Source organism: Mastomys coucha, unplaced genomic scaffold, assembly GCF_008632895.1.
Source record: "Mastomys coucha isolate ucsf_1 unplaced genomic scaffold, UCSF_Mcou_1 pScaffold23, whole genome shotgun sequence".
NCBI classification, from domain to species: domain Eukaryota; kingdom Metazoa; phylum Chordata; class Mammalia; order Rodentia; family Muridae; genus Mastomys; species Mastomys coucha.
Genome location: NW_022196906.1, coordinates 71658158 through 71673796, shown reverse-complemented (window position 1 = coordinate 71673796; position 15639 = coordinate 71658158). Strand labels below are relative to the sequence as shown.

At 36.3% G+C, this 15639-nt stretch overlaps 1 protein-coding gene across 1 annotated transcript in view; it reads left to right on the top strand.

The window, feature by feature from the left end:
* Positions 1-14768, top strand: part of Tinag (tubulointerstitial nephritis antigen) — a 94908-nt gene extending 80140 nt beyond the window's left edge. Inside the window, exon 11 of the mRNA XM_031343830.1 lies at positions 14435-14768. Coding sequence (XP_031199690.1) covers positions 14435-14569 — 135 coding nt within the window. The 3' untranslated portion in view covers positions 14570-14768. The remainder of the gene's footprint in view (positions 1-14434) is intronic.
* The last annotated feature ends 871 nt before the right edge of the window (positions 14769-15639 follow it).

The following is a 15639-nucleotide window of genomic DNA, read 5'->3' as shown; positions in this document are numbered from 1 at the left end:
GAGAGAGAGAGAGAGAGAGAGAGAGAGAGAGAGAGAGAGTTTTATTCTATTTTTGTGATAAAACATTACAGCCAAAGCGGCATATGAAAGATCATTTGGTTATGGCCCGGGAGTGTTAGAGTCCATGACAGTCAGAGTGGAGATCACTGTGAATCCATGATAGTCAGGGTGGGGATCACTGTGGTAGATGTGGAGCTGGGGTAGATGCTGAGAGACTGCATCTTGAGACATAGCTACATGGCAGAGAAAGACAGAATGGTTTGAGTCTTTTGAAACCTCAAAGCCCTTTCCCAGTGGCACACCTCATTAAATAAGGCCATACCACCTAATCCTTTCGTAAGAGTTCCACTAGCAAATGAACCTAAGGGGACCATTTTCATTTAAACCATTACAATCCACTCCAAGTCTCCCACAGCCTGTGGCCATATCATAGTACAAAATGCATTTAGTCCATCTTATAAATCTTCCATAGTCTTTCACAATCTCAACACAGCTAAAAGTCTAAGATCTCTTCTGTGACTCAAAGCTCTTACTAAAATTTACCTCTCTGTACAATCAGAAAGGCAAATTATATACTTCTAGCATACAACAACAAATAATATATCATTCTAAAAGGGAGAGGAACAAAGACATAGTGAGGAAGGCAAATTATATACTTCTAGCATACAACAACAGATAATATATCATTCTAAAAGGGAGAGGAACAAAGACATAGTGAGGAAATATTGAGCCAAAGCAAGACCAAAGCCCTGCAGGGAAGCTCTGTAGCTCCATGTCTGATACTAAAGGGCTTAGATGTAGTGCTATACTACAATTCTCTCTTGAGGTCTGAAGTTTTCCTTGTCAGATGTCTCAAGAACCTGGCATCTATAACATATTGGAGTCTCCCATCAATTCAGTTTATACCTTTACAACTTCACTGAATAGCTTTTAGAGCCTCCTTGCAGAGACTCCTGTTCCCTGCCACAAACCAAACCCACAAACCAAACCTCAGTAGTTCTTCGTAACTGCTAGAGAAGAGCCCATGGCCCTTTTTATATGTATTGTTTATGATCCAGAACCACCTGGAAAATACTGCATAATTTGATACCTTTCTTAGTTTGGAGCTTGGACCTTTTGAATCACATTTAAATATGCTTCTATTTGTTATTATTTTCAGGTGCAGAAAATTCTTTACTCCTTTCCTTTTTACAAGTTGGAAGCTTAGTTTGACAAGGTCTTGAATTTAGAGCACCCTGCTCTTTATTATATTTTGGAAAGACTTTTTTTTTAATCTTCTCATTTCTTTCAGCACAAGCCTTGGTTCCAACATTTATTTTCCAGATGCTTCCTCATCTCTTTTTACTTTAACATGTTCTCGCTCTCTCTCTGTATGTTCTCTCTCTGATGCTGTGCTCTGTGTCAGGGAGTGTGGGGGGTATCTTTTTCTCACTCTTCATGTGTGTGTTTTGTCCTGCTTTCTCTTTTTCATTGAGACTTACATAAGGCTGATCACTAATAACCATATGACAAAGTTGATAGTAGGCCTTCTTGAAACCTCCTCCACCAAGGAAATTAGTCTAATATTTCAATTGAGCCTCAGGAAGATTCTTAGGATAAGAGCAAAGGACACATATATTCTTTGCCAAAATATCTCAAAACAATCAGTTGCTTTCCCTTTGAAACCTCTTGAACTGGGACTCCATAGACTATGTTGCTCTCAACACTACTGTCCTCCAATCTTCTATTGGAATGCCCTTTAAGCCCCACTTACAGTGTTCAACTATTTTTCTAGTTCAAAGTTACAAAGGATGTCTTTCACATCCTTCTAAAACTAGCATGGTCATGTCTGTCATAATATGTACTCCCTGATATTAACTTGTAGCTTGGTTATTTTTCTATTACTGTAATAAATCACCATGGCAACTTATAAAAGAAAGCATTTAATTTTGGAGCTTTTCAATTTCAGGGGATTACAGTCAATAAGGAAGAACAAAAGCATGACAACAGAAATCTCTGAGAACTTACATTTTGACCCACAAAACCACAACTCCTAATTCATCCCAAACCATTTCACTGCCTAAGGACTAGATATTCAAACATATGATCCTATGGGGACATGTCTCATCTAACCTTTCATCCCTCAGACATGTCCAGAAATAGTAAAACATCTATGCCTTGTAATCTAAATTTATATGGACAAAACATAATGAATATAACATACAAGCCATTAAGTGTTGGGATGTATACTCACCAGAATGATTTTTAGTAAATGTCTTTATGAATAATGTTGATGTTTTATAGTTAAAAAGATCATGAAGGGTAATATTTAATATTTGCAATTAAGTTTCTATGTTGAGATTCTTATTGAACAAATTTGAAGCATACTTAATATCATTATAATGTTTAGAGAAAGACAGCTTTGATGTAGTTAACTCATAATAGTTATTATCACATTATACTGGATAGTTATTTGTTAATTGAGTGTGAGGAAATATGTATTGAATAATAGTATAAAATCATCTCATCTTATTCTTGATCTTTTCCAATTGAGAGACCATAAATGATATGCATATGAATACATGAACATATATATATATACACACATATATATACATATATGTATATATATATACTCAGATTTTTCTACATATACTATCTTTGTGTGTGTATATCTATCTATGTGTGCATTCATGTGTGTACATGTGTTCATGCCTGTGAAGATATGTAGAGTTTAAGGACAACCTCAGGTGTTGTTTCTTTGGTGCTACTTTTTGGAGGCTCATTGCTGTGCATTGATCTGAAATTTGCCAGTACATACACACTTTTACTTTACCTTGCTAACACTGGGATTATAAGCAGGCACAACCACACAAGAATCTCCTCATGTGGGTTCTCAAGATTGAACTCCTGCCCTTAGGTTTATTGCTCATCTTTCCCCCCCCCCCTTTTTTTCCTTTTGGATATTTTATTTATTTACATTACAAATGTTATTTCCTTTCTCGCCCTCTCCTGGGAAGCCCCCATTCCATGCCCTTTCCCACTGCTTCTATGAGGTTGTTCCTTCACCCACCCACCCACTCCTGCCTCCCCACCATTGCATTCCCCTACACTAGGGCATCGAACCTTCACATGACCAAGGGCTTCTTCTCCTATTGATGCCCAACAAAGCCATCTTCTGCTACATATGCAGCTGGAGCCATGGGTCCCTTCATGTGTACTCCTTGGTTGGTGGTTTAGTCCTTGGGAGCTCTGTGGGGGGGTCTGGTTGGTTGATATTGTTGTCCTTCCTATGGGATTGCAAACCCCTTATTGCTCATCATTAATTGCGATAATATTTGACTTATTTTCCAAGGAGTCCAATGTTATCAACATGTACACACAGACATATCACACATAGGATGGAGCACCTGGGTTATAAACAGAGCTCAAATCAGAGTACAGCCAGGTCAACATAGAGTAATATCCCAGAAAAAGAGTACAGGCTCCCCCACAGCTCATACTTGCTTATGGCATAATGTTAATATGGAAATTTTTAGCAGTAGATGCCCCATAATGAAGTGATTGAGACCAGGGGATTTCTCCAGTTACCAAGAGGACAAAATCAGTTTCCTTCATTCCTGAAGAATAGGGGAAAATAAAATGACATTTATTACATTGCCCTGGCCTTTAACAATATAAATATATCTTCCCAAGGCCTGAATAAATTCCAGATAATGTCTTCTAATACTGTGCTTTGTCTATTCTGACATGTAAATACTGAGAGAGATAATGTTATGTCCTTGGGGACTAATTCAGGACTTTGTCTGGGCAATCACTCTTTGGCTCAGGGGAGAGATAAGAGAAGCTGTTATCGCCCATGTACATTAAGTTAGTGAACTAGACAGATGGGTACAGGTTTAATCCCTGTTGTATGTGAAGAGAAAATGTTTTTTAGGAGGAGTAAAGGAAAGTATTCCTTATCATTGTATTATTTCCATTTTGAGTTCATCAAGATTCTTGCCTTTTTTTTCAAAAGCACCCAGAAATAGCTACCTATTATTTTCCCAAAGTTATGTGATGCACTTTAACAATATTTACGGCAATGACCCATTTTCTAATAAAGGTGGTTGGGTATTTTCTATTGCTAAGTAAAATGTAGTAGATATAAGTAAGCCAGAAACAAAACTAAATAAAAGCAACAATATAATTCTTTGTTTTGTTTTTCCTTGAAAATAAATTCTTCTATCATACAATATGTCCCAAACACAATTTTCCCTCCCTTCACTTCTCCTTGCACCCAACACATTTTCTCTCCTTCAGATCTATTCCTCCTCTGTTTCTTCTTCCGAAAAGAACAGGCTTTCAAGAGATGACAGCCAGACAGGACAAAACAAAATACTGATTCGCATTTCCCTGATGACTAAGGATGTTGAACATTTCTTTAGGTGCTTCTCAGCCATTCAGAATTCATCAGTTGAGAATTCTTTGTTTAGCTCTGTACCCCATTTTTAAATAGGGTTATTTGTTTCTCTGGAGTCTAACTTCTTGAGTTCTTTGTATACATTGGATATTAGATATAGGGTTGGTAAAGATCTTTTCCCAATTTGTTGGTTGCCGTTTTGTCCTATTGACAGTGTCTTTTGCCTTACAGAAGCTTTGCAATTTTATGAGGACTCATTTGTCGATTCTTGATCTTAGAGCATAACCTGTTCATGTTCTGTTCAGGAAATTTTTCTCTGTGCCTATGTGCTCGAGGCTCTTCTCCACTTTTCTTTTCTATTAATTTGAGCGTATCTGGTTTTATGTGGAGGTCCTTGATCCACTTGGACTTGAGCTTTGTACAAGGAGATAAGAATGGATCAATTTGCCTTCTTCTACATGCTAACCGCCAGTTGAGCCAGCACCATTTGTTGAAAATCCTGTCTTTTTTTCCACTGGATGGTTTGAGCTCCACCTCATACCAGTCAGAATGGCTAGGATAAAAAACTCAGGTGACAGCAGATGCTGACAAGGTTGTGGAGAAAGAGGAACACTCCTTCATTGCTGCTGGAATTGCAAGCTGGTACAACCACTCTGGAAATCAGTTGGGCAGTTCTTCTGGAAATTGGACATAGTAGTATCAGAGGATCCAGCTATACCACTCCTGGGCATATATCCAGAAGATGCTCCAACATGTAATAAGGACACATGCTCCACTATGTTCACAGCAGCCTTATTTATAATAGCCAAAAACTGGAAACAACCCAGATATTCATCAACAGAGGAATGGATACAGAAAATGTGGTACATCTACACAATGGAGTACTACTCACCTATTAAAAACAATGAATTTATGAAATTCTTGGGGAAATGGATGGACCTGGAGAATATCATCCTGAGTGATGTAACCCAATCACAAAAGAACACACATGGTATGCCTTCTCTGATAAGTGAATATTAGCCTAAAAGATCAGAATACACAAAGTACAAACAACAAACCATAAGAAACTCAAGAAGAAGGAAGCCCAAAATAAGGATACTTCGTTCCTTCTTAAAACGGGGAACAAAATACCCATGGAAGGAGTTGTAGAGGCTAACTTTGGAGCAGAGACTAAAGGAAGGACAATTCAGAGACTGCTCCAACTGGGAATCCTACCCATATTCAGTAATCAAATTTAGATACTATTGTAGATGCCAAGAAGTGTTGGATGACAGGAGCCTGGTATAGATGTCTCCTGAGAGACTCTGACAGTACCCAACTAATACAGAAGTAGAGGCTCACAGCCAACCATTGGACTGAGTACAGACTCCCCAATGAAGGAGGTAGAGAAAGGACCCAAGGAGTTGAAGGGTTTGCAGCCCCTTAGGACGAACAACAATATGAACTAACTAGTACCCTCAGACCTCCCAGGGACTAAACTCCAACCAAAGAGTACACATGGTGGGACTCATGGCTTCCAGCAGCATTGTGTATAGAAGAGGATGGCCAAGTCGGTCATCAATGTGGGGAGAAGACCTTGGCCCCATGAAGGTTTTATGCCCCAGGGGAATGCCAGGGCCAGGCAGTGGGAGAGGGTGGGTTGGTGATTAGGGGGAGGGGCGGGAAACGGGGGATTGTTTTAGTTTTGGGGGTTTTTTATTTTATTTTTTTTCTTATTTTATTTTCTTTTTCTTTTTTCTTTTGGAGGGGAACCTGGGAAAGGAGATATTGTAAATAAAGAAAACGTCTAATAAAAAAATAAAAACTAAAAAAATAAAAAAACCAAAATACTGTAAGATTAGTTAAAAGGTCTCATATTGAGGCTGGACAAGGCAACCCAATAGGAGAAAAAGGGGCTCAGTAGTAGACAAAGGAGTAAAGGTACACATGCTCCCACTGTTAGGAGTTTCAAAAAGAACAAAAACTACCAAGATAATAGCCACAACAAACATATATATATATATATATATATATACATATATATATATATATATATATATATGTGGGGGGGGGTGTGTGGGTGTGTGTGGGTGTGGGTGTGTGTATACATACATAGACATGGGATCCCATACATTTAAACTTATGTTTTATTTTAAAATGGGAGCTGAATGAATTACAGATCTTTTTGTATGATCTGGGAGCATTTGGTGGGTCCAGACTCAAGCTGAGAATCATTTTTTGTCATTGGTAGAGAAAACAGTACTAAGAATGTGAACCAGTTTACAGTGAAGTCTAGAGGGACCCAAAGCTTATATCTGTTTCCTCCCATGAAATACTTACTGAGCACTGGAACATAGCCGTAAGCAAAAGAAGAGGGTGGAAAATCTGTACAAATTCTTCCATATCCCAGAATCCTTTGTGAAGTGACTATCTTGCAATGCTTAAAATCACATGTGGATAGAGATTAATAAAACTCCCATTTCTGACCAACTTAAACTTTGCCTTGCTGAAATGATGCATCTCTTAGCATATCCTCTTACACTAGCCCTTTGTAGTTAGTGGATTGATATGCTCCATACTAAAAATTTAGATGAGTAAGCAAAATTATGGCCAATTATCAATAGAAGAAAGCTTTCAATATAATTAACAAATTATATCTGACAAGGAGGACTTAAAATAGGCAACATAAAAAAAACACTCCAAAAAGTAGGAATGAGATCAATCTGAAAAAAAGAAATTTTAATTTGTAAAAAGCTTGCTTTATTTTTCATTTGCCTTAAGTCCTGAACAATTGGAGTCATATTCAGAAAGTCCATTTTCATACCTGTCTTGTAGAGTACTGATTATGTTTTCTTCTAGCATTTTTAGTTTCCATATTGAATTCTTTGATCAACTTGGGGTTAATTGTTCAGACGAATTGATACAGGACTAATTTTAATTCTCCAATTTGGCATCTAGTTTTCGCAACACTGTTTCTTGAAGTCACTGCTGTCCCCAGTGCATGCTTTTGTCATCTTTTTCAACTATCTTGGTTGTAGTTGTGTGGATCAGCATTTGGATTTCCTATTTTGTTAGATTGGACCACTTCTATTTTCTCAGCCAATATCAGACTGTTTTATTTTTATTACTATAGCTTTGTAATATGTCTTAAAATCAGGAATGTTAATTCTATCAATTATTAATTATTCATTTTCACTCCATATGAATTTTAGAACTCTTTTCTATTCCTGTGAAGGATGAAATAAGGATTTAAATTTGAATTGCATTGAATACGAAAATAGCTCTTGACAGAATAGTCATGTTCATATTATTAATTCTATCAATGTATGGGAAGTCTTAGTTTTTAGTGTTTTTCTCAATCTCTTCAGAGATTTAAAGTTTTCACTGTCGAGTTCTTTAACTTACTTGATTAGGTTTACTCCTAATAATTTTATTTTTTCTGAGGCTATTGAGACATGGGAGTGTGTCTGTGATGTCTTGAATCCTGTCAATTTGCTGAAAATGTTGATCATTTCTACAAACACTCTGATGTAATTTGGGGAGTATGTTATATTATACTACCTCTATATATCTATCAACATGCTTATATATATGATATATTATATCATCTGCAAATAGGGATAATTTGACTTCTTTTCCTACTTGTATCACTTTAGTTTTAATCTCTTATTTTTATATCTAGCACTTCAATTAATGATTTGAAAAGAAGTTCAACAAAATATACACATATTATAATATAAAGAAGATAATGGAATAAAAATGAAAATTCCAACAAATTTGTTCAGAGACAGGTGGAAACAGTATTGCAACTTTAATTTTTTCAAAGCCTACCTCTAATGATGGTTCTTAAATGCTTTAACCTCCCTTCTAGCCCACTGTCCACTAGAGGTAGTAGATAAGAAAGGATATAGGAGAAATAGACCTATTTAGAAAGTGTTCTTTGGAGCAAATACCATCTGCATTGTCAGGAAAACAGCGGTTCACTTCCACAGGTCATTATTGGCAGCTTGATCCACTTGCAAATACTTCATGGATATCCCAGCAGTCTACTTCAGTAGTGTCAGGATAGGAGCAGCAGTGGAATGACCTAGTATTAACAGCCAGACCTCAGATGAGTTGGCAGGAGTTAGCAGGAGGAACAAAGGCCAAGAGAAATGCCAGAGAAATGAAGATTAGTGAAGAAGGGAGACCAAGAAGCATTTAGCTATGAAAGCAAGCCAAGCTAAGCTCACTGTCCATTGTGTCCTATATACACTACATCCAAACATCATGTGTCCTCCCACGGATCTTGCCTCTCATGTCTTACCTCAGCAAGAGAGTAGGTCTGTCTTAGCAAACTCCATCTGAGTTTGTCTCAGGTGACATCAGTCTTCCAATTGGCCCAAGTTCTTAGAAGCTACAAGAAGCCGCAAGCACACCACCAGAAATTTGTGGTCCATTTCTTTCTATGTAGTCCCAACAAATGGAGCTCAACTATACAATGTAAGACAGACCCATACATGTGTGTTGTTAGCAAAGAATCATTCATCTACTTACTTTAGCAGAACACCCGTCACTGTATCTGCCTCAGTGATACATTTCTTCACAATTCTGCTGTAGCTTTTCACCTGTGTCCACTTCAGCAAAACATTCTTTCATGTGTTTGCCCAAGAAATAAACCAAACAACTGACTTTCCAAAGAACCCTCAAGTTTCCACTGCACAATATATGTTCATATTGTTATACTCCTGGAAAAGAAAGAGAAAAAGACAACACAGCAGAATTTATATTTCACCCTATAGTGGCCAGTTTTCCAAAAATAAATGATACCAACCCATAGTTTCAGAAATCTCCATAAACTCTAATCAGAAAAAAAAAATCATGAAAACTATATGAAGGAATTCCATTACCAATAACAGAACATAAGAAATAAAAAGAAAGATATAGTATATGTTAAAAATTATACATGTCCATTAAAATATATAACAACTATAGTCAAAAGAAAATGTGCCCACAAGTATGAGAAAGTGAGGGGGAATATGGAATGGGTGAGAAGGAGGAAATGGAAGGAGAGATTATATATATATGTATATGTATATATACATATATATATAATTATATATGTGTTATATATATAATGTGTGTGTCTGTCTATGTGTGTGTATACATCTCTCTCTCTCTATGTGTGTGTGTTAAAAATTGATCTTAGGACAAACGACCAATGTTTTAATACAAAACAAACAAACAAAACAGAAAAAACAAATCTACCAAAGAGAGTGTTACAAAGTTGCTGAGTCAAACAAAGATGACAAAGGGATGGTGATGGTGTGCCTGCCTTTTTAGAACTTGAAATTATTGACAGGTGTCTTCAAAGTAGAAGTAAAATAATGCATATCCAGACAAGGAAAACTGAAAGAATACAGTAGTGTTGGGATAACAGCAACAGTGACATGACCTACCACTAACAGCCAGGCTATAGTTACATAAGTCAAATAAATATGTGACTCTCTAGCTCAGTGTCTCATAGCAAAAACCACTTATTTTGTATAGATGTAGTCTAGGAACACTATTTGATAGCTTTGTACTATAGATAAATATTTGAAAGCTTATGAAATATTTACTAGGATGATGGCCAATTCAATGAATACATAAGATTGAAATTATATAGACTATACCATATTAGAAATATTATGTGCTTAAAATATTAGAAAATTTAATATAAAATTAATGGATCATAGAAGAAACCACAAATACCATTTTGAGAAGATGTGTCAAAAAGTGATTCAATTAGTGGAATACTAATTGAATACTCAATAAAGAAAGAAAATTTATAAAGATAAGGCCTGAAATTAATTTTAAAAATAGAAAGCACATGTAAACTAAAAAAAAAAAATTGATTCTTGAAAAAAAAAAAACAAAAATAATACACACTGAAAGTGAAACTGTTGAATGCATACCAAGTTAATAAAGAGACTATTGAGAAAAGTCCTGGTGATTCATTTTTTTTTATTTACTGTTCTCTCATATATTGTATCCTTACTAGAATTTCCCTACCCCCAGTCTCTCTGCTTCCCCAGTCCTTCTGGATTCTCCCCCTTCACTTCCCCTTAGAAAAAGAACAGGCCTTTTATGGACCCCAACCAAATATGACATAAAAAAACTACAATAAGATCAGACACATATTCCCAGATCAAGGCTTGATGAGGCAACCCAGTAGGAGGAAAAGCGTCCCAAATGCAGGCAAGAGTCAGTGACAGTCCCTGCCCGGTTAGAAGTCCCACAAGAACACTGAGCTACATAACTATATAACATATGCAGAGAACCTAGGTCAGAGTCCCACAGGCAACCTGATCTCTGAGCCCACTTGATTCTGTAGTCCATGTTCTTGTGGTGTCTTTGATCTCCCTGGCTCTTTTCTCTTCTGTAGGACTCTTTTAACTCCACCAAAGGGAACATTTGGCTGTAGGACTGTGGCAATACACTGTAAATTATTCAGTATGAAATGTATGTGTTTCTGAGAGAGGAAAACTTCAAGAGGATGGCAATAGAAAGCCTGAGCACTTCTTGGGAGATTTTTACAAAACTGACTTCATTATAACATTATCACAAAAAAACTTTGGGTGGGCAGTTTTCTCAAGTTCCCCCAAACATTTATAGAACACATAAAACCAGTGTTACATTTGTCAAAATCAGGTGTCTGTGATTGTGGGGGCATGAGTTTGTCTGTCTCTCTGTGTGTTTGTTGGTATTTTACTCTATTCTCTTGATTTTGTGTATATTTTTTCCACTGCCTGACTATTTTTATCCATTTCTATTTATGGCATTGGAATCTTTATCAACGTTGTGTTGAAACTGTAGGTGGCTCTTAATAGAATGGCCATTTTCACAAAAATAATTTTTTAATCCATTAGTATGAGTGAAAACTTCTAGTGTCCTTTTCAATTTCTTCAGTTTTTATGTTTTCAGTGTAGAGATTTTCACTTTCTTGTTTATTCCAGGTATTGTGTTGTTGTTGTTTGCCTGTGTTTGTTTGTTTGCTATTGTATATAAGATTATTTCTCTAATTTCCTTCTCAATATTTTTGTAATTGGCGTGTAGAAAAACTCCTGATATTTACATGTTAATTTTGTGTCTTACAAGTTTAATGAAAGAGTTTATGAGCTCTTAAAATTTTCTGGTGAAGTAGTAAGATCTCTTATATATGGAATTGTATCACTTGAATATGTTAATTATATTTCTTATTAAACATTCTTCATCCTTCTTTGTATTCTTTAAATAGAGCCTGAGGACCTTCCATTAAAGTGTTGATGGCTGTGATGATAATGAATGCTCATCCTTTGTTCTCTAATGATAAAGAAATATGCTTTCAGTACTTCAAAAGTAACTGGTATTAAGGATAGATTTCTTGAAGATATAATATATAAGATGGTAGAAGGGACAATTTATTTTTAATTTATTAATATTCAGAACATGAATGGATTTTGTGGTAGGCCAAATATAACATATATCCCTCCCACCCCAAGATTCTTGCCCCTTTGTGACAAAGTTAAGAAATTCTGAAAACTTGTTTAAACAGGCTGTACATTAGTCTCAGTATCCCCAGTCTTATGTTAGGGATCCACAAGATTCTGAGAGAACTATTAGCCCTTAGTGTGTGTTAGAATTCTGGAGAAGTAGGTTCAGATGTGAATGTGAGGGAATATTTCAGCAAGAAGGTAGATAAACTTGACAGGAAAATAAGGACAAACAGATAAAAAGGGAGCCTTCCTTCTCCATGCCCTGTGTAAGCAGCACCAGAAGGTACACCCCAGATTTAAGGTAGGTCTTCCCACTTCAAATGATCTCTTTAAAAAAAAAATCCCTAACAGGCATGTTCAGCTGCTTGGGTTTTAGTTGATTCCAGATGTAGTCAATTGATAGCCAAAATTAGCTATCTCAGCTTTCATCAACATATGGATTTATATTTGTTTAACAAATTTTACATGTACTTCCAAGTTTCTCCAAAGATAAAAATAACAAAATTTGAATGGTAATAATCTTCTAATACTCAGATGAGAACATGTACAATGCTACAGATATAATAGTTTGACTATAAAAGTAGTGTTTCTAAAATATTTTTCATTTGAGATTATTTTTACTTGATTTTTCTGTCTTAGGGAAGACATGTTATAAGAATATACAAATACATAGATACAAATTATTTTCCAGTATATACACATATTTGTATTGACTACAAAATTTGGGAATTGGAATTTTGCTTAGACCCCAGTTGTAAAGATACTCACACACTTTGTGGCTGTCTCATTTCCAGGTGTTCAAAGTTCAGTTCAACTTTGAGGAGACACACTTAACTCATGGTTTCAGACTCATCTTTGAGAGCACCCCTTTCAGGTGTCAGGGATGATTGAGGAGGCAAAAAGCCAAACCTAAAAAGAAATGCTGATGATAATTGGATGTTTTTTGAAAACTGATGCTGTCATGACACCTTCTGAAGCTGAGGGAGTCTGTTCTCAGAGGAGAAAACTGTGGAAACTGCCTGTGACACCATATGCCTTGAGAATATTGGTGTAGATCACACTTTCCATCTTAGACCCAGCACAGGGTAAATGGAAGCCAACTGTGGCAGCTGTTGTTATGAAGTCTCTAATTTACAGAGCTGGTCTACTGCATTTAGATGTGGTCAAATAACTCCCTCCATGTGCCTCTCCTGCCTTTATGACATTCTCTGCACACTCCATTAGCGCTTTGCCTCCCAATGTACTTACTCACTCAACCTTTATATCTCAATGTTATTCTGGACCCGGCCCAGCTCTCTAATCATTCCCAGAGTTTAAAAAGAAAAAGAATAAAGAAAAAACTTCTAATTCCTGCTGATTTTACTTTCTCAGATACTTTATATTCTCTGTCTTCATTAGATTACATAACTGAAAGTAGTCAATTAGCAAACAGCCTGGTGGCTTCTGTCTATAGAGCTAGTTCTAGAAAGGAAAATCATAGCCTTGAGGACTCTAATTTGGCTGTTGAGTGAGTTTGAGGTTGGTATATAATCTATGATAATTCTGAGGTTTTCTCCTAAACTGAACTATATAATAAGAATTTTTTACAATTTAGTTACTTCAATAAACTTTTTTATGCTGCTTTATGCTTAGTGCTTATGGTTTTTGCTGCTTCTGTCTGCTCCAGCATCTCTCTGCACTGATAGTTTGGTCAGTTTCTGCATAGCCTTCCCTATGTGTTTTGGAGAGTAGGTCCACACCTTTCCTGAGCCAAGCAAATAAAGATGGTGCAGCTACAGTGACCTCAAGTGTACTCTAGGCTATATCCACCTTAGCATTTAGCTCAGGGTAGTCACAATTCATTAGATTATAACTTTGCTGAACACAAAGAACAATATATATTTATTTGGTGTTCTACACAAGGATGGGTCCTAACACTCACTCATCTGTATCATATTTTCTTCTCCATTTGCTATACAAAACACCCAGACAAAAGTAATTTAAGGGGGAAAGAGCTTACTTCTGCTCCCATTTCTAGATTCTAGTCCACCATAGTTGGGAAATTACAGGAACAAAGTACAGAGGGAACTGCTTACATTGTAGCTTTAGTCAGGAGCAGATTGTAAGAACACTTACAATCAAGTTCTCATCGTGCATTTTTCTCTCTCATTCAGCCCAGAGTCCAGCCCAGGAAATGGTGCTGTCCACATTCAGGGATGGACCTTTCTATCTCAGTTAATCAAATTAAGAGGATTCCTCATAGGCATGATCCTAAGTCAATCTAATCTGTAGAATTTCCCAGTGAGGCTCCCATCTCAGGGGATTTTATGTCAAGTTTACAATCCATACATGCCATCACATTTAAGGGCGATCTTTTCTTGTTCTTACCAGTGAATCTATGCAAGAATATTAATGTGATATAAGAAACAGAACTCCTTGATCATTATTCAGAAAATATTTAGGTGCTAAATCATTATTGTCTGTAAAAACCAAAGGCAATTTAAAGCTAAATAGTATTTTTCTGTTTGTGGAGAAATTATTTAAAAAAAATATCAAATCATAATGCTCAACAATTTCATGTTTTTGTTTCTTCCTGCAGATTGCTGCCAATTCCTGGGGAAAGTCATGGGGAGAGAATGGCTATTTTAGGATTCTTCGAGGAGTAAATGAGTCTGACATTGAGAAATTGATTATCGCAGCGTGGGGCCAACTGACAAGTTCAGATGATCCATAGCTATCACATTTCCATAAGGTCATGCTTTTAAGTAACTCATTAAATCGAATTTTAGCAATCAAAGGTTCTCTGTGCCAGTGGAAGTGGTGTATTTTTTCTGTATGCATAGAACATTCCTGTTTTCTTGTTTTACTCCAGGATCTAATCTGTTCTCTTTATATTATTAAAATCCAAATAAAAAAAAAATGGCTAAATGTCATTAAAGTTCCCCGAGTGTTATTATTTTGCTCTCATGATGGTTTTCCCTTTGAATATAATGGTTCACAATGTAGCAGGATTAGGTTTCAAATTTCCTATCAAACATTTAGAGAAGTTATATAAACCCACCTTGAATCGATGAGACTATCATACATACACACAACAACAACAACAACTTGCTAGTGTGCCAGCTTCATGACTTTCTTCTCAACAAATAATGTTTTCTTAGTTTAAGCATTGCTTATGTTTTGCTTTAAACTACAAAAAGTAAACTAGATTAATATTAATTTTGATTTTATTTCTCCATAGTTGGTGAAACAAAAATAAGAACATGGTCTTTTAGAAATCCATGAGCATCATGGAAGAGCAAAGCTAGTCAGTAAATGAACACAGCTGATTACATTGAAATGGTTGGCTAGTCTAAGAATATTTTTTGTTTGCACAGAAGTACTTAGATTAGATAAGCCAATAGTGCTGAGTATGTGAGAATGCACCACATGTGGACAGACCCTCTTACCCCCACGCAGACACATAAACATATGTGCTGTTGTGTTAATAATCAATCTCTGTAGTTTTATCATAAATATTGAGGGTCATTAACCTTGTTGGTGTTGCCTCTCATTCTATAGGAAGGAGTTGGAGAAATAATTTGATTTGTTTTGTTACCCTGGGATGATTTAGAAGCAATTCCTACAACACATGCTTTGTTTAGGTCCTGAAAGAACTGCTAAGAAGGGAGTGGGTACTGAGTAAACCATGCACTTGCACTGACAGGCTTGCAGGACCAACTGTACCTCACAAAGAAGGAATTATTTGGCTGAATGCTTCTCTGGAGGATTTTTCTTGCCCAGTAAAAGTGGAGGAAAGTAGAT